The 27,760-nt window shown below is 53.9% G+C and overlaps 2 protein-coding genes across 6 annotated transcripts; one reads left to right on the forward strand and one right to left on the reverse strand.

Annotated features, from left to right (window-relative positions):
- FOXP3 (forkhead box P3) lies at nt 1-14,002 on the forward strand. Of its 4 annotated transcripts, XM_033849056.2 has the most exons (11): nt 6,686-6,909; nt 7,431-7,535; nt 7,623-7,761; nt 8,154-8,241; nt 8,311-8,415; nt 9,353-9,440; nt 9,640-9,720; nt 10,497-10,647; nt 11,334-11,410; nt 12,599-12,700; nt 12,921-14,002. In XM_033849056.2, exons 1-11 carry the CDS (start codon nt 6,700-6,702, stop codon nt 13,068-13,070), a joined length of 1,296 nt encoding a protein of 431 aa, XP_033704947.1. In that variant the 5' UTR covers nt 6,686-6,699; the 3' UTR covers nt 13,071-14,002. The 4 variants fall into 4 exon arrangements, with proteins under 4 accessions (XP_073655349.1, XP_033704947.1, XP_033704946.1 ...); XM_073799248.1 differs by adding an exon at nt 1-137 and having other exon boundaries at nt 6,678-6,909; nt 8,154-8,415; nt 12,599-14,002; XM_033849055.2 differs by having other exon boundaries at nt 8,154-8,415.
- Nucleotides 13,918-27,301, reverse strand: CCDC22 (CCC complex scaffolding subunit CCDC22). 2 transcript variants are annotated; one of them, XM_033849051.2, is made up of 17 exons: nt 27,113-27,301; nt 25,902-26,079; nt 21,050-21,182; nt 20,184-20,290; nt 19,973-20,039; nt 19,694-19,872; nt 17,569-17,763; nt 16,975-17,037; nt 16,761-16,880; nt 16,099-16,218; nt 15,893-16,009; nt 15,686-15,787; nt 15,497-15,604; nt 15,143-15,238; nt 14,861-14,920; nt 14,706-14,780; nt 13,918-14,290 (listed from the first exon to the last, which is right to left on the reverse strand). In XM_033849051.2, exons 1-17 carry the CDS (start codon nt 27,160-27,162, stop codon nt 14,177-14,179), a joined length of 1,884 nt encoding a protein of 627 aa, XP_033704942.1. In that variant the 5' UTR covers nt 27,163-27,301; the 3' UTR covers nt 13,918-14,176. The 2 variants fall into 2 exon arrangements, with proteins under 2 accessions (XP_033704942.1, XP_033704943.1); XM_033849052.2 differs by lacking the exon at nt 27,113-27,301 and adding an exon at nt 26,463-27,070.
- Between the last annotated feature and the right edge of the window lie 459 nt (nt 27,302-27,760).

Genomic DNA, 27,760 nt, shown 5'->3' on the forward strand with positions numbered 1-27,760 from the left:
TTGGATTATTAGAAGAGAGAGGTCTGTGGCTTCCACACCGTGGTTTTTCTTCTCGGTATAAAAGCAAAGTTGTTTTTGATATGTGACAGTTTCCCACAAGCCAGGCTGATCCTTTTCTGTCAGTCCACTTCACCAAGGTGAGTGTCCCCGCTCTCCCCCACCAGATGCGGGTCCAGCGGAAGAGACAACAGTGAGGTAGGCACTGGGTTGGAGGGTAGTCAGGGGCCCTCGGGGACCAGCAAGACACACGCAGCAGCTCCTGTGATCCTGGTCAGGTAAGGTATTTTTTACAGTAATAATACTAATAACAAACGCCAGAGGACTGATAGATCAAGTACTTAATCAGTGCTGAGGCAGAGGCAAAGATAAATAAATGGATCGATGTGTGGACGGGTAGGATTTTTTAAATATATCAGCTGCCAGTCTTTATGAACCTCAGAGCTTTGAACAACTTGAAACACTGTCCAGGTGTAACTGGAAATATCAGCGACGTCTCTGACATACCTTTGGCTCTTCTCTCTCGATATCTCCCGTCCCTCTCTGTCTCACTCTTTTCGTGATTCTCTGCCCCTCTCTTTCTGTTTCCCTGGCACGCAGACTCTCCACCCCTCTGTCTTTCTCTGGCTCTGACCATCTCCCCTGTCGCTGTCTCCTCCAACTTGACCACACTCCATTTATCTCCTTTCCTCCGTCTCTCCCGCCGCCTTTCCTGCTCACTCGTCTTGCCTTCCCCCTGCCTGCCTCTCCCCCTCTACCCCCAGCCTCCAGCACAGAGCTTTGTACAGTTGGCGCTTAATAACAGTGTGTTGAGTAATGTCGAGGAGGGAGGACATTTACATTTTACAAGAATGAGCATCAATTCTGTTTGCCCCAATCGAAAGAGGATTGTGGGCTGTCGGGTTGGGCTGAGCACTTAACTTGAACTTGCGCTTGCACCGCATGAGGAGACCCTCCAGGGGGGCACTTCACGCAATTGTCAACCATGGTTTAGCTGTGGGATTCTACCCTCAGGACCTCGTGTTGTGGGGGGAGGGCCAGGATCCATGTCCAGGAACAGAGCAGGCCATTCAGGTCTGGGGTGACCTCGTCTCTGCAGGCTTAGCAAGTGCTCACTGAGTGTTAACTGTTAGTATTTTTTAACCAAATTAGAATCATGCTATCTAGCTATCTATTGCTTTTGTTTCTGCTTTATTCAATGAATAGGAGCATTTTTGTAGGTCACTGAAAAATGTTTCAACGTATGATCTTTCATAACTGTTCAGACTGTCCTCACATTGGTATGAACCACGACTGGTTCGACCAAGTGCTGATTTTTGGACATTCGGGTTGTTTCTAGTTTTTTCGCATAATCATCCCGTATTAGTTCCTCGGATTCCTACAAATCGAGTGGCTAGGGCAAAGCGTTAGTGCATTTTTAAGGTTTCTGACCCTCTCTGCAAATTGTTCTTCCAAAAGGTTGTCCTGTTTTATGTTCCCTCTACTCAAGCTAACCGTGGGTGGGTATTGTCATTTTTTAATCCTTTCTCAACATAACAGGTAAGAAAAATATTACCATGTTGTTGAAATTTGCATCTTTCGATAACTTACACTGTTTGTTGACCATATGTGCTTTTTTTTTTTTTTCAGTTGTCTGGTCAAGTCCTTAGTCCTAATAGGGTGTTCATCGTTTTTATTTATTGATTTGTCACAGCTCTTTATATAAAAGGATATTAGCCTTCCATCAGCCGTACATATATAGCAAATATTTTCTCTCAATTCATCATTTACTGAAGTTGTTTTGCTATTTGTTCATGCTGTTTTGTGATGCTTATGATGTTTTTATATTGTCAACAAGGTTAGTCTTTTCTTCTGCGGTTACTGTCTCTGGTTTTGTGCTTAGAAAGTCCTTTCCCACTTGAAAATGAGATAAATGTTCACCTGTGTTGGCTTTTATTCTCTTTTATGGCTTCATTTTTTCCACTTACTGTAGAGGTTAAGAGTGTGGGTACTGGAGCCAGACTGTCTGGGACAAACCCAGCCTCAGCTCAAGCAATTCGTGTGATTTTTAGCCAGGCATTTAACTTCTCGATACCTCCATTTCCTCATAGGTACTGTGATGGTTATAATAGTACTGACCTCAAAGGTTGGTTGTAAGGATTAAATCTCTCAACCTTGTTAGATGCTTAGCCTAGGGCCTGGCATACAATAAACCCAAGATCCATATAAGATTATTATTTATCTCTTTAATGGATCTGGAATTTATTTTAGGGTACATGATGAGGGTGACATTTCAAACTGGGCAGGAAGGGGTTGGTGGAAAAATGGACTGGTTAGTCATTAGCTTTATTTTCCCCTTCATTATCCCAGAACCATTTGTTAAACAATCTATTCTCCAGCGTCCCCTGGTTTGAAATGCCGTGTTCATCACAGACTCCATTCCCTCTAGACATTGGTCTGTATTTGAGCTTTTCCATTCTGTTCTGTTCCTCGGTGTCTGTTCTGGTGCCAGGGCCACAGCGCTTTGCTGATTGTTGCTCTGCAATACAATATAGCACCCGGCCGAAGGCCCTGGCATCTTGCCCTTTGTTATTCCTCATTATTTTGGAATAACGAAGGATCAGCTCCTCCAGCCAGAGACCAACAACTGTTCTTATTTGGAGCATCTCTCTCTCTCTCTCTCTCTCTCTCTCTCTCTCTCTCTCTCTCTTTGTCTCTCCCCATCTCCCTGTGTTGTTTCTGTCTCTCTTGTTCTCTCTTTGACTTTCTGCTCCTATGGGTTCCTTCCCCCTCCTCACTGTCTCTCCTTCTCTCGGTGTCTCTCACTATCTCTCTTGTTCTCTTTGTTTCTCTCTCTGTGTGTCTATCTCTGTCCCACCTCATGTCTCTCCCATCTCTCTCTGTAGCTCTTCTTCTCTGTGTCTCTCTGTTTGCCTATGTCTGTTTGTCTATCTCTGTTTCTGTCTCTCAGCCAGTCCCCTGGGTAGAACGGCAGTTATCGAATCAAAGCCCTACAGACACCTAACGGCTCACTCAGACACAGAGCACAAGGCCCCTGGCCCTCATCCGCTCCACACCTCTCCCCTTCCCAGAGTACAGAGGGGCAAATTGAGGCTGGGAGATGGGCGGGAGGGCCTCTCTGAAGGCCTCACAGAGATGCAGTGGTAGAGTTGAGACCCAAGCTCAGATCTCAGGACTCTCAGTGGGGCCCTGGCTCTGTGTCTCTCCCCCACAATGGGCCTCAGTTTACCCCTCAGCACCCATGACAGGGGCAGGGGGACCCTGGGCTGTCTCCCAGCTGCTGCCGTTCCCCCTTCTACCCTCTCACAAGTTGGACCCTCATGGTCACAGTGTGGGGCTAGCCTCACAAGAGCTAGGCTGGGTGGGGTCCCAGGGCCCCATGGGTCAGGAGGCCTCATGGCCAGAGGGTGGTGATACTAGAGGGACATAAGTCAGTCGGTATATCTGTGGGTCTGGCTGTGGACAGAGCTCAGCCGTGTCCCCAGAGTTGGCACAGGTCCCTGGGATCCTCTATCCCACGGCTCCTCCAGAGAGCCTGGTGGTAGACTCTACCGGCAAAGGCCAGGGCTCTGACTGCTCCCACCATGAGGTCCTAGCTGAAGGTCTGCCAGCCTCAATGTCCCCTTCCTTCCCTCCCCATCTCTGGCAGAATGGCTGTGAGTCTGGGAGCGCTGTCCCAGAATGGACAGGGAGATGGAGGCCCTGCAGGGGTCCATCTACTGATCACCAACATTTTGTTAAGCATTTCATGTGCGTTAACTTTGGAAGATGGGTACAATTATTGTCCTGTTTTACATATGAGCCCAAGGAGAGTTACAGCTAGTTAGTTTCAGAGCCTGGCCCCAGGCTGGGTGAAGCAGAGGGGACGATTCTGACCCTCCTGCCTTCACAGAACTTAGGAGGAAGGCTTGCTGCAATTCCAGGCCTGGCAGGCGGGAGGCACTAGGAACTTCAGGAAGTTCCAGTGATTTTGGACACCAGGGACATAGGCCTTCACCTACTGAGAAGTTGGACCCATGGACCCCACAGAGTCTGTGGGTTTGAGATTCTGGGATCATTTGAATCTAAGAAATGATGTTCTACGATTCTGAGGTTCTAGAATAGTACCATTTGAAGACCCTGAGGGTCCCAGTCTCTGTGGGGTCTGCATGGCGCTCCCCAAGCATCAAACCTTGGGCCTCTCCATGGCCCAAAAAGGGCCGGGTCTACAGGGCCCAGGGCTTGTCATGGTGGCCAGACGGACGTCACTCACCACATCCGCCAGCACCCACATCACCCCACCTGGGCCTGGCCGGCTGCAGGACGGGACGGCCAATTCTCGGAACGAAACCCGTGGGGTAGGGTACCTGCCCCCTTCTCTTCCTCCTTGGTGCCGATGAAGCCCAGCGCATCCGGCCGCCATGACGTCAATGGCGGAAATATCTGGGGAAGTCGGGGGCTGTGACAACAAGGCCCAGATGCAGACCCCGATACGAAAACACAAACTATGTCCCAGAAACATCCTCCATGTGGCTTCTAAGAAATAGTCAGAAAAGGATGCCCCAACAGACAGTGCAGGAAGCCGGCTGCCCAATCTGGCCCTCCAGGTACCCCACCACGAGACAGACCATATCCACGGCCCCCTTCTGAGAATGTATCTATGCTGCCCTGAGTCAGGTTGTTGCAGATGTGTCTGAGGAGGCGATTTCTTATAGGCTCTGGCCAAGGGTCCAGGCAGCTTGAGAAGTGACCACAGGCTAGCCGTGTAGGCCAGGCCAGAGTGGTGGAAAACATCCACTCATTCACCAAAATCAGTATTGGTTCGCTCAGGTCTTCTGTGACAAAGTACCACAAACTAGGCGGCTTAAATAACAGAAATGTTTTGTCTCACAGTTCTGGAGGCCAGAAGTCCAAGATCAAGGTGTCAGCAGTGTTGGTTCCTTGTAGGGCTACGAGGGAGAAATCTGTTCTCTCTCCTAGCTTCGGATGGTTTGCTGGCGCTCTGACATTCCTTGGCTTATACAAGCAACACCCTGATCTCCGCCTTCATGCACTCATTCAGGCCCTTGTTCTGAGCCTCCGTAGACCCAGGCTCCTGATTCTCATGCAGTAATGTTCTAAGGCCCCGAGAGAGTAAGGGTTTAAATACCTGGATTCACACCCCCACCTCCGTCAGCACCATAACTCTGGCAACCCCCATGAGCTGAAAGCAAAGAAAGAAAGGAGCAACTGCCCCCTCAGAGCCCTTCTTCTGCTCCCCAGGGCTGCTCTCGGCAGCTGTGTGCCCAACCCAGTGCTATGGGGCGGGGTGGGGAGACACACACATACACACACACACTTTCCGGAGAAAGAAGTAGAGATCTCAAGTCACCATGGGGCTGTGGGACACTGTACCTGGTTGTCCCCTTCAGTAAAATGGAAGTTGGGCTTGGCAGTCCCTTCCAGCTCTGGCTTCCTCTCGGATTGGTACTCTAGCATTCCGAGAAACCAAGGCCCTGCCCATCGGGGAGTGTAAGGTTCTGGAGCCATTCTGGAGGATTTTCTGGATAGGGCTTGGATAGGGGAAGAGAGGAAGAGCGGGCATTCCAGGCAGGTCGAATAGCATGAACAAAGGCTTGGAGGCAGGCCTGAAGAGCAGAGATTGGGATGAACTCCGGTGGGAGCCGAGTCGAGGAGCTCGCACAGGCCCCGGCTCAAGAGAGCCTGTCTCTCCTCCTCTCTGGCACCTGCCCTGCCAGCTCCATGCGGGGCGGGAGCCCAGAGATGATCTCAGATGGAGAGCTCCAGACTCCTGTACTCAGCTTCCACACGGCCTTGCCACTTGCATGTCTAACACCAGAGTCGTCATGTCCCTCCACACCTGGATCACCACCCCCAACCCTGCTCCCCCATCTCCCCCATCTCAGGTCATGTCAGCTCTGTCCTTCCAGCTGCTCAGCTAATACCCAGAAGTCACCTTGACCCTCCCTCTCTCACCCTCCGCATCCAAGCTGCCAGCAAATTCTCCTGACTCCACCTTCGAAACATTAACTCCGAACCCACCCACTTCTCACCATCTCCACTGTCATCATCCTGGTCTGGACTGTTGCTTGCCTGGACTATTATAGTAGCCTCCTCACTAGTCCCCCTACTTCTGCCCTCACCTTCCTAGAGTCTGCCCCCCTCACAGCAGCCAGAGGGATCTCTGGAGTCCATGCCCACCTTGCACTCCCAGATATGCCCGTCACTGGGGTAACATAATGCTCCCAGGAGAAAATCAGAAAGCAGCCCCCGTGGGATCAGCAAAGGCCGTGTGGCCTATACTGGGTTCAGGGAGGACAGGAGGGCTGAGGCTTGAAGAGCACCACTCAAGTGCTGAGACCTATCCTGGCTGAGGCCCCACAAACCACCCCAAATTCCCCACCACCCTCAGGGAGGACACCTCCCCAACAGGCCTGTGCCAGCGTGTACAGGCACGCTGTGTGCTGGCTCCGTGTATGTCTGCACGTGGCGTGTGCTTGGAGACACAGGCACACCCGTGCTCCTGACACCGAGTATGTGTGTGCACACGCGCACACACGTGACCAGAGCTGGGGCCCCTTTGGGACACGCCCCAGCCAATGCCTGCTCTGACCAGAGGGGGTGTCCACATGGTTCAGATGGTTGAGCATTTCACACACACCCCAGCACGTTTGTAACTCCTTCCCCTTGTGTCCCCGCAGCCTGCCCTCGGACAAGGACCCAATGCCCAACCCCAGGCCAGCCAAGCCCTTGGCCCCTTCCTTGGTACTCAGCCCATCCCCAGGAGCCTTGCCCAGCTGGAGGGCTGCACCCAAGGCCTCAGACCAGCTGGGAGCCAAGGGCCCAGGGACAACCTTCCAGGGCCGGGACCTCCGAGGTGGGGCTCACGCCTCCTCTTCCTCCTTGAACCCCATGCCACCATCGCAGCTGCAGGTGAGGCCTAGGGCCCAGGATGGGGCAGGCAGGGTGGGGTACCTGGGCCTATAGGTGCCGACCTTTACTGTGGCACTGGGCGGGGGGCCCAGCTGGGGCACAGGAAGTGGTTTTCTGGGTCCCAGGCACGTCTGTGACTTATGCAGATGTCACGGGGCCAAGAAAGTCCCCACTTAGCAGGTCTCAGAGATTCGAGGCTCTCCGCAACCTCCCAATCCCTGTCTCAGGATAGGAGACCCTATCATGGTCCCACAGGCATAGCCATGTGTGTCTCCATCCCCCTGTGACAGAGGGCTTGGGGCCCAGGGAGGTGAGGTGACAGGATGGAGGCCAGCTCTGCCACTTATTAGCTGTTTGATCTTGAAAAAGTCACCCAATCTCCGTGAGCCTCAGTTTCCACATATGTAAAATGGGGTTGGTCATTCTGCCTAGTACGTGGGGTCGTTGGTGAGGAGTATACGGGTTAGACATGTAGAACAGTGAACATGAGGATGGCATCTCACCCGCCTGCCTTCCCCCAGCTGCCCACAGTGCCCCTCGTCATGGTGGCACCCTCTGGAGCACGGCTGGGTCCCTCGCCCCACTTGCAGGCACTCCTCCAGGACAGGCCACACTTTGTGCACCAGGTACCAACCCAGAACAGGCAGGGAGGAGGGAGCAGGCGGGAGAACTGGGGAGAGGACCTGGCTGAAATGGACCCCATGTGCCCCTAGCTCTCAACGGTGGATGCCCATGCCCGGACCCCTGTGCTGCAGGTGCGCCCACTGGACAGCCCAGCTATGATCAGCCTCCCGCCACCCACTGCTGCTACGGGGGTCTTCTCCCTCAAGGCCCGGCCCGGCCTGCCACCTGGTAACACTGTACCCCACAGCTCCACAGAAGCCCAGAGCCCCCAATCCTTGAACATAAGTGGTGTGGGCTGCTGACTTGCGGCCCTCAGGAGGCCAGAGGTGTCAGGTCTTATCATCTTGGAAACTCCAACCTCTAAAAATGTCAGGCTCAGAACCTTAAAGACACAGAGTGTCAAAATCACGGAACCACAGATCTTTGCAAAGTTAGTCGAAATGTCAGCGCAGTCTTTGAGCTGCTCCACCAGTAGCCTTGGAGATTAGGGACCACAGAGCCCCCTGGGAGTCTGGGCCTGCAAAGCTCAGGAGGGTGGGAAGCTCAAAATGAGAGGCTTTGTGGGCCGAGCTCCAGAGCCTGGCCCCCAGCCCCCAGAGGTGCCCTGTCCCCACCTGCAGGGATCAACGTGGCCAGCCTGGAATGGGTGTCCAGGGAGCCAGCACTGCTCTGCACCTTCCCAAGCCCCGGTGTGCCCAGGAAGGACAGGTCAGTGTGCAGGGCTGGGAAGGACCCTTGCCCTGCCATCCCCTCCTCTGACACACTTTGTCCCCCCAGCACCCTTTCAACCATGCCCCAGGGCTCCTACTCACTGCTAGCAAATGGTGTCTGCAAGTGGCCCGGATGTGAGAAGGTCTTCGAGGAGCCAGAGGACTTCCTCAAGTGAGTGGGTCAGGCCTGTTCCGGTCCAGGGGGGCCCCAGTTTGTGGGAGGAGGTCTGGGGTGCAGGTCTCAGCTCAGGCCTCATCCCGATAAGGGGTAACATGAAAGAGGCAAAAGCTGAGACTGCGGGTTCAGATCCTGGCTCCATCACTCACTGGCTCTGTGACCTTGGGCAAGTTACTTAGTTTCTTGGAGCCTCGGTTTCCTCATCTGTATAATGGGGGCATCATAACAGAGGTGTGTGCTATGATTTACCTCCATTTTACAGACAAAGAAACTGAGGCCAAAGAGGTTAAGTGTCTTGATCAAGATCACCCAGTTCCTGAGTAACAGCCAGCCTCCGGAATCCACACTCCTAACTGCTTTGCCCTGCTACCCCCCCCCTCATGCCAACACACCAGCCTTTTATTGATTTTATTGACCCCCAAAGTCCCAGATCCTCACAATGGCTATTGTTGCCTCCTCTCAGCCCCATCTCTCTCTCTTTCTCTCTCTCTCTCTCTCTCTCTCTCTCTCTCTCTCTCTCTCTCTCTCTCTCACACACACACACACACACACACACACACACACACACACACACACACACACCCCTTTTCCAACCATACCCAACTATCAGTGGCAATTCAGTGCATCCCGTCCTCTTCACAACCAGGCCTTCGCACAAGCTGTACTCTCCACCGGGAATGCCTTTCCCACTCTCAGCTCACTACCCTTCCATCATCATCTCCAGCACCCTGGACATACAGTAGATGCCAAGTAGCATATGTTGAAGGAATGACAGGTGTGAAAGGAAGACTGAGGTAGAAAGAGGGGAGGGAGGCTGAGGCTCTGAGGAGAGACCTTCCTCCCAGAGGGTCTGAGCCCTCCCCACTAGGAATGTTGAGCCGAGAAGCCAGGCTCGCCATGGTCACCCGCATGGACTCTTTCCGCTACCCAGGCACTGCCAGGCAGACCATCTCCTGGATGAGAAGGGCAGGGCACAGTGTCTCCTCCAGAGGGAGGTGGTGCAGTCTCTGGAGCAACAGGTGACATGGGGGGGGCGGGGGCAGGGGGGCGGTGGGTGAACCGTATGTCCACCCTGTGCCAGGATACAAGCTCACCCAGGATGGGGGCTGGCATGAAGGAAGGAAGGGGGCAGGGCACTCCCAGGGAAGACCACAGCCTACACAAAGACGTGGTGGAGAAAGATCAGGTTGAGGCCTCACTCTGTGCCTGTCCTCACAGCTGGTGCTGGAGAAGGAGAAGCTGGGTGCTATGCAGGCCCACCTGGCTGGGAAGATGGCCCCAACCAAGGCTCCATCCACGGTGAGCCACCCCAGGCCTACAGGTTGCACAGACTGCTGGGGAGCAGGGGAGAGAGAGGCCCTGCAGGGGGCGGGGGACCTATCCTTGCACCCAGGCCCTGGGATCTCTGGGCCCCTGTCCCCAGCTCCAAACATGCCCAGACCTAGGAATCTGTCCCTTTCTACCTACAAACCCTCTGACCTTAAGATCCCAAATCATGATCTTGAGTTTGCAAAGCAACAGCAAATCGCCAAACACTGAATGCAGACTGTGTGCCGCTGGCAAGACCAGCTATATAACTCACAGGGCCCAGTGCAAAATGAAATCACGGGGCTCAGATTTCAAAATGACGACCGCAGAGCATTAAACAAAGTGCAGGGCCCCAAGACCTTCAGAGATCACATAGAAGCTGGCCCTGGGTGTCAGGCACTGTTTGTGAGCACTTTGGTGATGTTAACTTATTTAATCCCCATGATGCATGGTGAGGTAGGTATTACTATCATCCCCAATTCACAGATAAGGAAAATTGAGGCCAGGGAGGCTTAGGTGACTTTCCCAAGGTCGCAGTTGGGTAGCAGAGGAGCCCAATTCAACCCTAGCTCGTGGCCCTGGCACTGGTGTGCTACACACACTAGTGTCCGTACCCGCACTTTAATAAATATGGCTCGTGCTGCTTTGTGGGATTCTACATCAGAGTGGAATTGAGAAGAGGGTGCCCTTACTTTTAAAAACACTTATTTAAAACTAAAGTGGCAAGTTTAAGCCTCTGGGTCACCAGCCTCTCCCTCTTCCCCCAGGCATCATCCGACAAGGGCTCCTGCTGTATCGTAGCCACTGGCACCCCGGGCACCACTGTCCCAGCCTGGCCGGGTCCCCAAGAGGCCCCTGAAGGCCTGTTTGCTGTGCGGAGGCACCTCTGGGGCAGCCATGCAAACAGCACGATCCCAGGTAAGGATGGTACGTGCCCTACGTGGTGCCCTCTGGGCCCCTCATCTCCCTGCCTGGTACTGGGCGGGGGACTGCTCTTCCCCACCACTGCCACCCAGCCTTTGGAAACTGGCAACTGCTCGTAAAAGCTTCCTCTCTGGATTTCCATGGCCTCCAAGCCCCCATTGTGGTCTCAGATGTCTAGTCCTAGCCCTGTCTCCCCTGAGGATTAGGGCTCACTCACTCTGTGCTTCAGCTACTCCATTTGGTCATCAGAAGGAAGAGAGCTAGCTTAGTAATTCCCAGGGACTCTCCCTCTCCCCACCAAGGAAAAGCAGGGTGACTCGCCCAAGCTCACCAATCCCCTACTGCCCGCAAAGTCTGGGCTGTGGGCTTAATAGCGATTAGGGCCTTCGAGTGCCATCCTGACTCCGCCATTTAACCAGTTACATGCATTTCATGGGGAAGTTACTTCATTTCTTTTAAGCCTTGGGGAGAATAAGCCCCATTTTGGTGGAAGCGGTGCAAAGGGGAAATGATATCATTTATGTCAAGTGCTTAGCAAACAGTGACTGGGATCCTGGAAAGCGGTATTCACGGTGGGATTTCAGGCATGCAGACTCGACAGCCGGTCGGTCGAGAGCAGAGGGTGGGAGAGGGAGCGAGGAGTTCCCTGACGGGGCCTGATCCCACCGTACCTCTGCCAGAGTTCTTCCACAACATGGACTACTTCAAGTTTCACAACATGCGGCCCCCTTTCACCTATGCCACCCTCATCCGCTGGGTAAGCAGAGTGCCGGGCTGAGGAGAAGGAAGAGAGGGCGGGGTGGAGGATCTGCCTCTCTCTGAGCACCCCCAGGCGGGCTCCTGCCTGAACAAACCCACGCCTCAGATGTGATCCCCCATCTTCACCCCAGACCTGCCCCCAAACCCACAACTAGACTGCCATCCAAGCCAGTGCAAGCTAAAAGCTGGCCTTCAACACACCCCCTTCCTGATGGCCACATCAACTCCAAACCTAACTGCCTCCTGGGCCTATAAATAGCCCCCAAACTAGCCCCCAAACTCCTTCACCAGCCCAGACGTACCCCAGTCTGCCGACACATTCCCCCCAGACCCTATCCCTAACCCCTTCCTGTAACACCTGACCCGTCCCAACCCCTTCATCCTCATCCCCCTAGTGCCTTCCCAGAGGCTTCACCAGAGCCCACCCGGACCTTTATCCTAGGCCCACACCTAACCCTACACAATGCCCCCCACTCACCTACCTAGCCCCATCCCAACCCGGAGCCTCACCGCAGCCATGGTCACTGACCCTTGACGCAATTCCATTCCTAAATCCAAGCAGATCAAATTCCCGGACCCTTAGCCTCACTCCACGCCTAATCCCAGCCCTGACCCTTAACGACCACACACAGTCAACCTCATTCTTGACCCTGAAACTAACCACATCCCTGACACATAAAATAACTACGTAACTAGGCCCACCTCTGACTCCTGACCTAATGTCACGTGTCATCCCACCCCTCGCCCCTTGACTCACCCCAGTTCATCCCCAGCCTGACCTTTAACCAGCCACTTCCCTGACCTTTAACTCTGCCTGGTCCTTTACCCCTTCCAAATCCTTAACTGGACCCCACTCTCTGGCCCTTACCCTTCCCAAACCCTGAAACCTCACTCTCACAGAGAACTCCAACTCCAACTCTACCCCAGAAATTTAACTTAACTCTAGCCCTAACCCTGAAGCAGACCCCACTCCAACCTCAAACCTGATCCTCTACCTAACCCCATCCCAGCCCTACCCTCACCCCGCTTCTAACCCTGTCTCTGACCCGTCACCCCACACCATCTCCCTTCCTTCCCCCGTCCCCACAGTTCCACCCAGGTCAGAAGGCCCAAGGTGGGCCAGTGCCCCTCTCAGTCCGAATTTGGGGGAGCGGCTCCCCTTACCCCCACACCCCCTAACCTTCAGGCCATCCTGGAGGCTCCCGAGAAGCAGCGGACACTCAACGAGATCTATCACTGGTTCACACACATGTTCGCCTTCTTCAGAAACCACCCTGCCACCTGGAAGGTGAGCACCTCCGGAGGTGGCAGTGGCTGGGAGGGCCTCAAATGCCACTGCGGTGCTGGGTCAAGTTCAGGAATGGGCGGGCCTGGGACTGGGCTTGTAGGCATGTTGAGAAAGGGCAGGAGGTCGATTTTTGGTGGGGACTGCTGGCCTCAGAGGATGACTGCCTGCCTGCTCCCCTCCCCAACGTCCCCGGCCCGGCTGGCTGGTCCTCCTTCCACAGAACGCCATCCGCCACAACCTGAGCCTGCATAAGTGCTTCGTGCGCGTGGAGAGTGAGAAGGGGGCCGTGTGGACCGTGGATGAGTTTGAGTTCCGCAAGAAGAGGAGCCAGAGGCCCAGCAGGTGTTCCAACCCCACACCCGGCTCCTGACCTCAAAGCCAAGGAAAGAAGGAAGGACAGGGGCCAAAACGGGGGAGTAGAAGTGGCTGGAGGCAGGGGTGACCGGCCCTGAACGTCCCTGCAGGGACCAAGAAGTAAGGTGTGCACCATCTTGCTGGCCAGGGACCCTGCTCCCCAGCTGACTGCCCTCCTGGATCACATGCTCTGCACCAAGGCTGCTCAGAGGGACCTTGGCCCCAACCCCACACCCCCGCCCCAGCCCTCTGCGACCGGCTCTCCAGCCAAACTGAGCCTTCACAACCGACCACACACACAGCCTGCCTCAGTCGCTCTCACAGATGACCTTAGGGCTGGAAAGGACACAGAGAGTCGCAATCCTGTCCCTTGGACTCAATACAAACCCTAAAACACGAAGAGCCTGCCTCAGTACACTCACACCACCTCAAATCCGCAGTCACACAAACAGTCACACCCGAGCACAGTCCTGTCAACCCACATGCCCCAAAGCACACACCCGTAGCCAGCTTCCAGGCCCACAGGTGCAGCGTCACACGGGGCATGCCCAGACACCCGCACAGAAGCAGCCTCGGTACCTTCAGGATCTCAGGTCCCAGAAAGCCACACAGACACATGCTGGTCACACACGGTATCACACAGCTCCCGACACAGACGCTCGGTCGCACAGACTTTCTGAACTCACCTGCATATCTCACACACCCACAAAGCACCCCAGTGGGCGTCCTGAGTCCCACGCAGACACCCAGGGCCATGCACACCGACTCACCAAATGTACCCAGTGTCTCACCTGCCACCCGCCCCCTCCCCCATCCTGAGCCCTGTGCCCTGTGCCCCCATCCATGCCTCAGCTTAGACTGCAGACAGAGCCCCTCATTTATTTGAGATCCAAGGCCCCAACCCCCAGCACCCTCCGCAATAAACTGCAGCTGAGCTTCCACACTCTGGATGGTCGCCCCAGATAAGGGTTGGGGTCAGGTGGGCAAGGGTCTGGGGCCAAGACTACAGCAGGAGGAACTGGACCACAAGCAGAGGGCATGGCCCAGGCCAGTGCTTGGCCAGTGCCCCCAGCACCCCAAATCCCTGCCTGAGGCCTGGGGGAGACCTCTGCTGGGGGCTGCTCAGGCCTCACGGACCCGGCCCAGGAGGCCAGCATTCTCCTGGCGAAGGGCTCGGTAGTCCTCACGGATCTTCTCCAGGTTGCTGAGGGTCTTCTTGCCCATCTCCGTCTCAATCTAAGGCAATGCGAACCGCAGCCCTTCAGCGTGCAGGGCCGCTTTCCCAGCTCCTGCTCACCAGCCCCACCCCATCACAGCCACCCAGGGCCCCTCCCATGCTCCTTCCACCCCCTCCAACAGCAGCCTGCTCTGTCCCACCGCCAGGCCTCTGCACATGTCATCCGTCCACCTAAAGCATCCTTTGCTATGTGGCAGGACTGCCCACCACATACTCGAGCTGAAGCCTCTGCCAACGGCCCTGGGAGGCAGGTGTGAGGACCCTCAGGGGGAAGGAGGGGGCCAGAGCAGGCCACTGGGCTGCTCCAGGTCACACACACAGCGCCTAAGGGGCAGGGCTGTGTCTGGTTCCACAGCCTCTCTTGGCATAAACCGAGGAGCTGCCTTGGTTAGCCTTCCCAGCCCCAGGCCTCACCTGCTCCTCAAGGTCTCGAACCTCCCGCATGATTGTGCCCGTGTCCTCGATGGTCTGGATGAGCTGGCTGCAGTTCTGGGGACAGCAGGAGCGGAAGGCTTGCACCCCAACTTGGCCCCACCCCAGCCAGCCCCCAGGCACGCTTCTCCCCTCACCTCATGCAAGGCAGCTAGATACTTGTAGGCCTTCCGAACAGCATCGTCCTTTTTGGCATCCTGACCAGACAGAGGAGACCCTGAAGGTGTCGGTGGGCTGTCCCCGCCTCACCCCGCCCCTACCCCACCCCCACCTCCAGGCCCCCACAAGGCCACCCTCTCCCACTCCCTGACTTCATCTTCCCCAGGGCAAAGCCAGGCCTGAGCATCAGTGTACCTACGAGGCTCACACAGGGCCCAAGGCCCACCCCACCCCCGCACCCAGCCCGGCCTGCCCCACACCTTGAACACAAGCTCATCAGTCACCGCAAACGTCCGGTCCAGCTTCCCAGACAGGGAGTTGATTTCCTTCTGAAGCTCCTTCGTGTCAGACAAGATCTGGCAGAGACCAGGGTAGCCGTGAGCCCGTCTGGGGCGGGCAGCCGGCCAGCTGAGGGCATTCACGTTTATGCTGTCCCATCCAGACAGGGTCAGGGGTGGCTGGAGTGGACTGTGTGGGGCTCTTCTGTGTCTGGGTATGGCCAGATAGCTCTGACTTTCAGAGGGTGTGAGGTCCCCGTGTAGCCCTGCAACACACATCTGCCCCTTCGGCATATCTACCCGTATGACCCACCCTCCCTGGCCACGATGGCGTACCTTAGTGATCTCTTCCTTCTGCTTCCGGATGTTGCCCACAATCTCCAGGATGCGCTGGGTATAGGCCAGCCGAGACACGTCTCTGGGCAGGGTCTCGAGCTCTGACATCTAGGCAGAGACAGCAGGTGCTCCCTTAGCACCCACACCTCCCCGGCTCTGAGTGGCCCAGGGCCCCCACACGGGCCTTACCAGCTGCTTATAGACGTCCTCCTTCCGGCGGGCCTCTTCAGCAGCTGCCCGAACACTCTGGTGCAGCTCCTGGATCTCTGCCAGCCGTCGAGAAGATTCCAGCTGCCAGGACCCCACGGGTAGAGGGCAGTGAGGCAGAGCGCAGGGCTAGCCCCCTAGGGAGGAACCGAACCCGCCCCACCCATGGCCCCGGACCCCACCACCTACCTCTCTGCAGTCCTGGAGCTTTCGGAGGTGGCGGTACTCAGCAAGGAGCGGAACACGATGCTTTTCCCACTGACCTGCCAAGTGGATGACCCGCTGGGCACTGCTCTCTACCACGAGCTAGGGGTGGTGGCAGGGGGGCTACATGTCACACTGGCTGGGCCCATCCAACTCCGACCCTCCCAGCCCAGCCTCAGCGCCAGCCCCACCTGCAGCTTGGCAAGGTTGGCAGCCCCGTCGGGCAGCAGCTCCACCGCCCGGCTCTTCAGGCGCAGGGCCTGCTCATGCTCCGCTGTGCTGAGCTTGCTCTGCCGACACTCGGTCTCCACCTGGCACCCAGGATCCCCACTCCCAGTCAGTGGGGAAGCCCCATGCACACCACAACCTCCCAGCCCCCGCTAAGCCTGGAGAGCCCTGACCTAGCCCAAGGCCCTCAGATGACAACACATCCCTCTAGGGGCCCTATGGGCCCCTCGGACCCCTCCTGATAGTAACAGAGACCTATAAGCAGTGACAGGCACCCACAGGCCCCTCTGACCCCTCCACCTCCACACTGACTCCCCAGGACCCCTGATGAGCCCCACAAGCCCCTACAGAGGCCCACAGACACTTACACCCCTCCCGATTCTCACAGACACCAAGGCACTGCTAACCCCTGCAGGTCCAACACCACCCCCACCCCCAACCCTACATCGCCCTCTCATTCCCACTGATTCTCCTGAACCCTCAAGAGGCCCACAGGTCCCCAGTGTCTCCCATGAACCCTTCTGACAAGTGCAGACCTCTACAGAGTACCCCCTCAAGTCCCTCTAAGCCGTCTAGGCCGGACTTGTGACCTGACCCCGGTGGACAGCCCCTCTCCCACACCCACCTGCACGAGGCTGATTCCCAGGGTCTTCATGTTGGCTTCAACCTCTTCAATGTTGCGATTCACTCCCTCCAGCTGCTCCCGAAGAGACTCCAGCTCCTGCTCCTGAGCTGCCCATGTGTCCTGGGAGGCACAGGCAGTCGGGGTGGGGGTGTCAGGCCCAGTAGACAGCCAAGGGCCCAAGACACCTCCCCCGCCCCACCATTGCTCTGCTCACCTGTTCAGGCCACCGGGAGGTGGCCGGCACATCTGACACCTGGGCTGCCTGGGCCTCGGGCTCCTGGGGAGCGAGAAAGGAGCATCCTGGCTGTCGGGGAAAGCCCTGCCCCTCACAGCCCAGCCTCAACACCCACCAAAAGCACCTTCCCAGCACCATACCGGGGTACAGTACCACTGACGGCTGTCAGAATGTGTGTGAGGATCAATGCACTCTCTGACCTTAGACTGGAGTGTTTGCTCATAAAGAAACCTCCCTGACCCTGACACAGCTCTTGCCCATCTGCCCATGAGAAGGACGAGGGCCCCTCTGGATGACCATCCAAGGAGAGAAGATATGTCCAGAGGAAACTGCCCAGGAAAAGCTGGGGTCTGCACAAAGAGCAGCCCTACACGCTTACATAGTTCCCACCCCTCTACCCTTTCTCCACGGAAGTCCCCAAGAAGCCAGGGGACCGTTCTGGGTGCCCATCCACCATGGGGAGAGGGCAGGTGGGAACACGGGCCCCTGTATGGATAAAATGTGGTGTGTGTACATCAAGCAATACTGCCTTGGCCCCATCAGCATGCCCCAGGGCCACTCAGGCCCACCCACCAGATGGAAGGTGAACTTCTCTGAATGTGTGAAGCGGGAGCCCTTGGGAGCACCAGTCCTGGCGCCAGCACCCCAGGCCTGCAGCAGCTCTCCCAGGTCTCGGGCTTGTTGGGGGGGCCCTGGCCGGCCCCAGGTCTGGCGCAGATGCTCGGCCAAGTGCTTCTGCAGCCGCTGCCGCTGAGCCCGAGTATCCTCCTAGAAACAGTGGAAGAGTGTGGAGGCCTGCGGGGTACCCAAGGCCCTGCCTCCACCAGGGAGCTGCTTGACAAGGTGCTACCCCCAAGTCACACCAGCCATCCAGCCTCTCCCACAAGGGGGCCTGGACCCACTCTCCTGGTCCACAGGCCTGGGAGCTCCCTGAGGACGGGGCCTCCTCTTCTTCAGCCCTGCTTCTCTCTACCCACTGGCTCCCTGCACTGGAGGAGGCTGTGGGAAGGGAGAGAAGTAAGCCTGCAGCCCCCAAATTAGAGACCGACACTCAAACGATATGTGGGGACAGAGCGGAAACCGAGTCAGAGGTGCTGGGCAAAGAAGGGGGCAGAGGCAGAGTGGAATTGAGAGAGAGAGAGAGAGACATGAGAACAGAGGCAGTTTTGAGACAACTGGAGAAATCTGATTACGAACTCAGTGTTGGATGGTATTAAGAGGTCACTGTTACCAATAGAGGGGACACGGGTTTGAGCCCTGGTCCAGGAAGATCCCACATGCCGCAGAGCAACTAAGCCCACAACTTAGTTGCACCACAACTACTGAGCCTGTGCTCTAGAGCCCGCGAGCCACAACTACTGAGTCTGCGTGCCACAACTACTGAAGCCCACGTGCCTAGAGCCCATGCTCCACAACAAGAGAAGCCACCGCAATGAGAAGCCTGCGCACTGCAATGAAGAGTAGCCCCCGCTCACCACAACTAGAGAAAGCCCACACGCAGCAACGAAGACCCAATGCAGCCAAAAGTAAATAAATAAATAAATTTAGGGGAAAAAAAGATGTAATAGGTTCTGGTTCAAAAGATAAAATGCATATACAAAGCTTTAAAAAAAAACAAAAGAAAAAGAGGTCACTGTTAATTCTGTTAGGTGTGAAAATGGCCCAGGGGTTGTGTTAAAAAGTGCCCTTATGAGTTAAGAGATGTCTGCTTAAGTATTTAGAGTTAAAATGATATGATGTCTGGGACTTGCTTTAAAATATTACAGAAAAAAATGTTAGAGAAGGGATGAGGAAAGATTGGCAAAATGCTTATATCTTTTTTTTTTTTTTCTCTTTTTGGCTGTGCCTCGCGGCTTGTGGGATCTTAGTTCCCCGACCAGGGATTGAACCTGGACCCTCAGCAGCGAAAGCGCTGAGTCCTAACCACTGGACCGCCAGGGAATTCCCACAAAAGGCTTATAATTGAAGGTGGATGGCAGGGACATAGAGTTTATGAGACTATTCTCTCTACTTCTGTGTCTGAAATGCCTGTAAGTTTAAAAAAGAGAGAAAAAGATAAAGACAGAACAAATGGCAGCGGAGGAGGCGGAAGGAGACAGTTCCAGAGGCAGACAAAGTGGGGAGAGGATGGGGACAGATACTGAGGTGGACAGAGGGGAGATGGAGGCGGATATAGAGGTAGATGAGGCAGAGACACAGAAACGAGGAGACAGCAGTGGGGAGAGAGAAAGAGGGGCAGCAAAACCACAGAAGGAGAAAGCCAGTGATGAGAAGAGACGGTGCAGAGATCTGGAAGCCACACGTCGGTGATGACGGCAGAGACAGAGAAAGAGGGAGCGAATCAGGGGCAGGAAGAAGGTAGTAGAAACAGGGAGGAAGGGAGCAGATCCTGACAGCTCTGGCTGCCTGTGCACGTCCTTCGGTGGAACATCGCCCTCAGAAGAGAGCAGTATCACCACCCTTGTCTCACAACAGGAAGCGGACACTCCGAGGGGCCATACTGACTTGTGCGAGGGCCACAATCTTTCTGACTCCAATGTTCTTTCAGGCAGGGAGCCAGGTAGTTGCACACAGGGAGGAGACGATGGAAGAGAGGGACAAAGTGGGGAAAGGAGAGGGGCAGAGGACTAACGGGAAACGAAATGGGAGCCACAGTGAGCAGGGACCTCGTCAGCAGGGACCAAGCACTGGGCAGTACCTGGACGGGGAGGCGGGATGCCCGGTGGACCCAGTCCTCATCCCTGGGGCGGTCCCGGCCCGTGTGCTGGCAGAGTTGGATGGCGTGGCATTCAAGAAGCGAGGCCACCCTCGCAGCAGGCTGCGGCACCTGGGCGGGGGCTGGTAGCAGCAGGGGACTCGCCTGGAACTCCCGGGGCTCTGGAGGCAGCAACAGAGTCAGCCAGCCCTCCTGCCTCACCATGCAGTTAGGCCCACCTCTACCCCTCCCCCCAGCCCCTCTCCAAAGCCTCATCCTCACCTCCTCTGGAGAGCAAATCAGGCATGAACAGCCTGCTGGCATGGAAAGGCTTCTGGTGGGCCGAACCCTGGTGAGAGAGCAGAATCAGACCTCTAGGATGAATCGTGACGGGGGGCACCAGGGAGAGGGGGCCAAAAACCTGAGCACCCAAATGGGGACAAGGCAGGCAAGGCAGCAACAAGCAACACTGACATGAGTTGAGGGGTCCCACCTGGAGGTGCTGCAGCTTAGGAGTGCGAAGGAGGGGTGGGACCCAGGGCAGGGCTAGCTGGTCCCGGATTTGGCTCCCGATGGCCCGGAGGAGGATAGCTGAGTCACCTAGGGAAGTGGGGAGGGAATGTCAATCAGGTGACAGTGCCACAACTCCAAAAATGCATACCCTGGGAAAGCAGCCTGACTGCCCCCCCAGAGATACATATCTATGTAGCTATCATTCTCACACTCAGACATTCAACAAACACTTATTAAGCACCTACTTAGAATGGTACCAGTCACCATTCTAGACCCTTGGGCTACTTCAGTGAACAAACTGATAAATATCCTCCTGCCCTCCGGCAGAGGCAGGTAGAGGAGAGCGTGACCAAGGCCGTAAGTACAATACAGAAGACTGTCAGGTGGTCATCAGGAAAGGAAGATAAGGACCATTGAGAGGAAGATATAATTTTAAACAAGGCAATCCAAGGAAGGCCTCCCTGAGGTGACATGTGAACAGGAACCTCCAAGAGATAAGGGAGTGAACCATGAGGCTATCTGGGTGAGTAAGCCAGCAGATGCAAAGGCCCTGAGGCTGGAGTGGCCTGGTGTGGTTAGAGTAGAGTGGACGGAGGGGGGGGGGGGGGCAAGGCAGGAGGTGAGGCAGAGAGGCCCCTTCCAGCACCAACTCCCCACCTGGGTCAGCCCAAGCCCCAGTTCCCTTCCCCCTGCCCTGCATCCCCTCTCCCAGCCCCAGTCCTCCCACCTAGTTCTCCTGAAGACATATACCCCACACCCACCAGTCAACCTTTTCACCACTTCCACCTCTCTCAGCCCCCACAGCACCCTCTCCCTCACCCCCACCACGCCCCAGGCACCCCATACCAGCAGGCTGGTCTGCGTCCTCAGAGGCATCAGTGGGCAGACGTTCAGCCAGGAAGAGAAGCAGGTCCCGGAGGTCAGGCTCACTGGGGTAGAGGAAGTTCTGATAGCCAAGCTCCAAGGGATACCCCAGGTCCTGGGGGTGGGGAAGGGTGGCCGCTATCAGTCAGGCAGGCAGGATCCTCCTGTTCTGGGAGCCCAGGGCTGAGACCACAAATGATCCCACTCTCTCACCAACCACCACCCTCTGAACTTCCCCTTGGCTCACCAAGGCCTTCAGAGCTTTAAAAATTAAAGCTCCGGGGACTTCCCTGGTGGTCCAGTGGGTGTGACTCCACGCTCCCAATTGCAGGGGGCCCAGGTTCGATCCCTGGATGGGGAACTAGTTGTGGCATGCGTGCCACAACTGAGAGTCCGCATGCCTCAGCGAAGGTCTTATGTGCTGCAACTGAGACCGGCGCAACCAAAATAAATAAATATTTTTAAAAAAAATAAAATTAAAGCTCTGGCCTCTCTAAATACGACTCAAAATCCAGAGGCCATGAAAGAGAAGATGGGTATTTCTGAATACATGAAAAAATTTTTCAAGAAAAATTACAGTGAGCAAAGTCAAAAGCATAATGACAAGCTGGGAAAAAATGCTTGGAGTTCATATCGTAGGCAAAGAGTGAATCTTTTTCACTAGTATATAAAGAGTGCCTAAAACTACACAAGCAGAAAGACCAACAGTGCAACAGTAACAGAGGCAAAAGATAGGAGCAGACAATTCCCAGAAAGAGAATGAAAAACGGCCCTTAAACATATGCAAATATGTCCAACTTTGCTTACAAGAGCGACTTGAATTGAAAGCACACGGAGAGACACCACACGAGCATCACCGATCCGGGACAACCTGACGTTACGTTCTCCTGAGGTCCACTCAGGCAGGGAGATACTATCACTTGCACAGAGTTCCTGCCCCAGACCTGAATCTAGTCATGAGCAAACGATCAGACCAATTCAGATTATGGGGCATTCCAGGAAACAACCAGCCTGCATTCTTCAAAAACATGTATCATTGCAAAAAGAAACAAAGAAACAAAAACTAAGTAGGACTGTTGGATACAGAAGATTAGAAATGTAACAGTGATATGAAATGTATGATCCTAGATTGGACTCTGTAGTTGGAAACAAAAAGAGCTAAAAAGGATATTTTTGTAACGACTGAGGAAATTTGACCATGCACTAAATATTAGATACTATTACTCTATCAATATTCAGTTCATGGGTGGGATCATGATATTGTGGTTATACTGGCAAATGCCCTTTTACTTGGGAGAGATGCACTGAAAGTTTTAGGTATGAAGTGTCATGATGTCTGCTGCTTTCAAAAGGTTCAGAAAAAAGTGTGTGTGTGTGTGTGTGTGTGTGTGTGTGTGTGTGTGTGTGTGTGTGTGTGTGTGTACCCAGATAGAGAGAAAAGAGTGGAGGAAAATGTTAACAACACAGAAAGCTAGGAGAATGGTGTTATTTTTCTGTTTTCATTTTTCCTTAAATTTGAAAGTTTTTCAAAGTACAAAGCTAGGAGGAAAACTATACAGAGAGACTATTCCTCACCTATTGAATGGGCAAAACTCTGACAATACACTCAGTGGGTGAGGCTGTGGGTAAACAGGCACCCTCTCATACACTGCTGTTGGGAAGGCAGAAATTAAACAATCCCAGTGAAGGCGATTGGGGAAAATCTAACAAAATGGCGTATGCGTTTACCCTTCCACCTAGCAATCCTACTTCTAGGAGTTGACCCTGAAGACAGGCCTCCAACAATTCAAGAATATATATGCACAAGATTATTCATTACAGCATTATTTGCAAAATATTGGGAACTCCCTAAATGTCCAAGCACAGGAGAGGGGTTGAATAAACTACAGTGCATACATACAATGAACTACTCTGCAGCTGCAAAAAGGAAAAAAAAAATGATTGCCTGATATGAAATGATTTCCAGGATATGTGGCAAGGGGAAAAAATAAGGTAAGAAACTAGGTATATGCTCTCTTTTGTGTAAGAAAGGGGGGAAATAAGAATATATATTTATATTTGCTTATATCTTCATTTTTTAAAAACTGGAAAGACACACAAGAAACTAATCAAGGTAATCCCCTTACCGCAGACGGGTAAGGGTAACGAGGTGAACGGTCTGGAGTGCCAGTGGGACTTTTCCAGGTATTGTGTTACTTCTGTCACACCTTGGAGATTTCTTTGACTCTTTCAGTAGTTAACCATCTTTTACCCAGTTAACAATTCTTTATATTGAAATTTCCCTATTCAAATTACTGCTGGGGTTTGTGTCTCTGGACTGGACCCTGACTGATAAAAATGACCCACACAAAATAGTAAATAATGTTTTTAAAAGAGGCTATGGGCTTTGGAGTCAAAAAGATTGGGGTTGAAATCCAGCCTGTACTACTTAACTGGCTATAAGGCCTTGGACCGGTTATTCAACCACCAAGAAGCTCAGTTTCTAGCTGTAAAATGGGGCTGACAGTACTTTCCCGATGTGGATGCTTTAAGGGATAAAAGGGCCCATCAAGGTTCTGGGCCAGAGTTGCATGGATTCTGAAAGCATACTTCGTGGATGCAAATCCAAGCTTTGCTTCTTACCAACTGGGTAACCGCAGGCAAATCACTTAACCTCTCTGAGCTTCACTTTTCTCACCTGAGAAAAGGGATACCAACAGTGCCTACTTCAGAAAGTTGTCACCAGAATTCAGTGAGTTAACACCAGGTTACCACAATGCCCAGCACAGAGCACACACTCAAAAAACATCATTATTATACACACGTATGTGTACTTGGTCACAACGTAAGATATATTTATTTCAGAGGATCACAGTCGAAACAGTGTGAAAACCACTGTCTTTTAAGCTACTTTACTTTGGGTTTTTTCCGACACCTGCAATCAAAGGGCTGTGACTGATACAGAAACTCATTCCAGGAGTGGGGTGTGTGAAATGACAGACACCAAAGTATGGAAGTGGCTGAGTCGCAAAAAGTGCTGCCAGGAGTAGGGCACATGAAGAGGCAGGCACCAGAAGGCGGCAGTGCTGAGCCAAGGTGGGCTACATGAGCAGCACCCAGCTGGGTTAAGAGAGACCTTTTCTACCTGCTCAGGGCAAACCGAGGCTCTGGGGCCAGACAATCACGTGAACCTCTCAATCACGGAAAAAGCCATACTCACGCTAAAGTTAGTGTGAGGAAAAGTAGGTCACCACCAAATCCAGTGGGAAACAGCACTGAGAGAAGGGAGGAAGAGAAAACTGGGGGAAGCCTGATCCCCGGCCCCTCCTCAACACGCCCCACTGTGCACCCTCCTAGCCAAACAGGACACAAGTTCCCCTTTATAAAGTGCCGTCCTCGAGAAGACAGCCCCAGGCCAGGGGACAGACTGCCTGCCTGGAGGGCCACCGAGAGCCCCAGACAAAAGAACCTGAGAACTCCTGAGAACTAGGTGAACCAGAGAGCCAAGGGAAGGGTAGAGCTCTGAGGCCTATTTCTAAGAGACAGAAACTGCACAAGCAAGGAACAAATTCAAGAAACCTGACCACCCAGTCCCTTGGGGCTAAGTGGAAGGTTTCACTGTAGTTACTCTATTGTCCCTCTGCCACCATATACTGAGTACGCTGGGCATGTTGACATTCATTACGTAGCCACAAGTTGCTGGAACACAAGCAGCCAGATCAAGCCTATCCAATAATAGTGATACCACTTGCACAAAGCTTACTATATCCAGCTTTTCACGTATGAACTCTTTTTTTTTTTTTTTTTTTGCGGTACGCGGGCCTCTCACTGTTGTGGCCTCTCCCGTTGCGGAGCACAGGCTCCGGATGCGCAGGCTCAGTGGCCATGGCTCACGGGCCCAGCCACTCCGCGGCATGTGGGATCTTCCCGGACCAGGGCACGAGCCCGTGTCCCCTGCATCGGCAGGCGGACTCTCAACCACTGCGCCACCAGGGAAGCCCTGAACTCATTTTTAATCCTCATAGCAACCCTATGTGGTAGGTACAATTCTTACCCTTTTTACACATGAGAAAACTTAAGCCCAAAGAGGTTAAGAGACTAGCCTAAAATCCCAGAACTAATGAGCCAGGAGAAATGACATTTACTTGGAGCCCTTGGATATAGTAACTGGACACAGGTCTGTACTGGGGAGGCATGAGTGCTTTACCAGAAGGCACTTTATTTACAATAGAGACAGTATGTAAATTATTCTTACGAGAGGTAAGCTGCAACAGAGCAGAGTAAAGTTTTAGTGCAGACACTGTTTTAGTTAAGCAGCATATCTTCCTTTGGGTAACCCTCCCTCCTCCAACTCCAAGTGATCTTGAAGGAGCAGCCAATCACAGTGCCCTATAGGGATGACCAGGTGATCCAAGCTGGCCCAACCAGAGAACGTGGTGGTTAATTTCAGCCTGAGCACGTGACTCAAAACAGGGCCTTTTCAGGAACTGGTAAATGGATACTATAGGGGGAAAAGTTCTTGGTGCTAAGCTCAAAATATGAGAGCCAGGGGCAACTCAGGCACAAACTCATTTAATCCTCAGGACAACCCTACTTTTATCATCTCGATTTCACAGATAAGGAAACTGATGCCCACTGGGCCATCAGTTAGCAAGGTCACACAGTTAACAAGTGCTGTAGCCAGGGTCTGAACTACTCAGGCAGTTTGACCACAGAGCCGGCAGCCTTAACCACTAATGAACGCTAAGCCACAACGGGAGGTGGCAGAGAGTAAAGTCAAGAGTCTCAAAGGAGCTTGGTGACTTTGTGAAGGAGGAAGGAAGAGGCTGTGTGTAATTGGGAGGAAGACACTCACCATACAGGCCTGAGCCAGGCTCATGGCCAGACGGAACCGGGCAGACATAGCAAGAGGCAGCAGGGGGCTAAGGCCGGAGCCCACAGCAGGGTTGATCACACGCAGGCAACGGACCACAGCTTCTACAACCAGCTCAGTGGTGAAGGCTCGCAGGGTCTGCACATCTGGAGGAACTGCCCTGAAGAAGAAGGAGGCAGGCTCGATGGGGGGTGGGGGGAAGCAGTCAGGAAACAGGGATGAGGCTGGGCCGTGCTGCCTTCTGGAAGCCCTAGTACTGGGATGGGGTAGGGAGGGTGGCCACAGTTCAGACAGGTCCTGGGTGTTGCTGGCTGACTTCCATTTGGAAAACTGAGAATGGGGGGAGTTCTCAGGTCCTAAGATCTTGGTGTAGAACAGTGGATGGAAGGGATCCGAGTTCAAAAAATCTCAAATTTCCCTATGCCTAAAAGCCCCAAATTTCTGGGGTCTGGGAAGGCCTAGGAGCCCAGGTGGAATAGCCTCTGGGTTTCTGCATCCCCAGATATCATGTTTGCTGCATGTCAGAGGCCCCTAGATACTGACCTGCTAGAATTTTGAGACTAGATGTTGGGAGGCTGGAGTTTTCAGGAGTTCCAAATGTCAGAGTCCCTGGGTATCAGGACCACCCAGTCTCAAGCAATCCAGAAATCAAGCTCCCTAGATGTTGTCATCTTGGGTTTTTAGGACCCTTGAATGCAGGAGTCCTTGTGCGTCGGGGTCACCAAGCATTAAGGCCACCAGATTTTATAGAGTCCTGGGGTTTTAAAAGGCTCAGGTATTGGGAAACCAGGTTTGAAGGTTCCCAAGTATCCAATCCCAGGGGATTTTGGAGTCCCTGAGTGCCAGGATCCCAGAGTTTTAAGTTCCCTGGTTCACAGGATAAAGGTGGCTTAGAATCTCCAGATGTCAGAGTCCCAGGGTATTGATGTCAAGATCCACAGATTTCAGGATCCCGGGTCTTGAGGTTCCAAGGTTTTAAGGTCTCGAGGTGTCTAGGTCCTGGAGTTTGGGGTTTACCAAGTGTAGAGTCAAAGGGTTTGGGAGGCCCCGTGTGTGTGTGTGCGTGCGTGTGTGTGTGTGTAAGGAGGAGGGAGGGTCTTAGGGTCCTGAAGTTGCAGCCCTAGATGTCAAGGTCCAGAGTTTTGGAGTCCCGGATGTGGGCATTCCGGGGTGGGCGGGGGCTGTGTCCTTACGTGCCGGCCTGTCGCAGGGAATGGATGAGGATTCGGTCCGCCTCCTCCATGGTAGAGCCGTGTTGGAGTCCGAGGTTGGGTCCAGGGCCGGGTCCGAGCAAGAGAGGCGCAGCTGTGGAAAGCCCGCTCCCTGCTCGCGGTCCAAGGAGTGTCACGGGCTGCGCGAGGAGAGCCGGGAAGTGTAGTTCCGAGACCCAGTTCGGCGCAAGCCGGATGCCTGTCGTTCTGGTGTGAATGGGCGCGCGCAAGCTTGAGCGTGCAATGGCTGCTGGGAGTTGTAGGTCTGGTTTTGTTTGTTTTCTCTTTCCTGCAGCCCAGTGCGCTCTTCCAAGTGAGCAAAGGATTATACTGCATGCGCAAGTGTGTGTGTGTGTGTGTGTGTATGTCAGGAAGGAAGGGGGAAGGAGCGGGACGGAGAGAGGCTTCTATACTCATTCATTTAAGGCAGCATTATCTCCTAGATTGTAAAAGTGTACAAGTTAAGGCAGGGGCTTTCGCACAAAGCGACTAGGTTTGAGTCTCAGCTCTGCAACTTGCTAAATGTGCAACCGTGGGCAGGTTACATAGCTTCCCTGTGTCTTAGTTTCCTCTTCTGTAAAATGGAACTGTTAATGTACCTGCTTCCTAGGATTAAACAGAATTAACTCA

Source organism: Tursiops truncatus, chromosome X, assembly GCF_011762595.2.
Source record: "Tursiops truncatus isolate mTurTru1 chromosome X, mTurTru1.mat.Y, whole genome shotgun sequence".
Lineage (NCBI taxonomy): Eukaryota > Metazoa > Chordata > Mammalia > Artiodactyla > Delphinidae > Tursiops > Tursiops truncatus.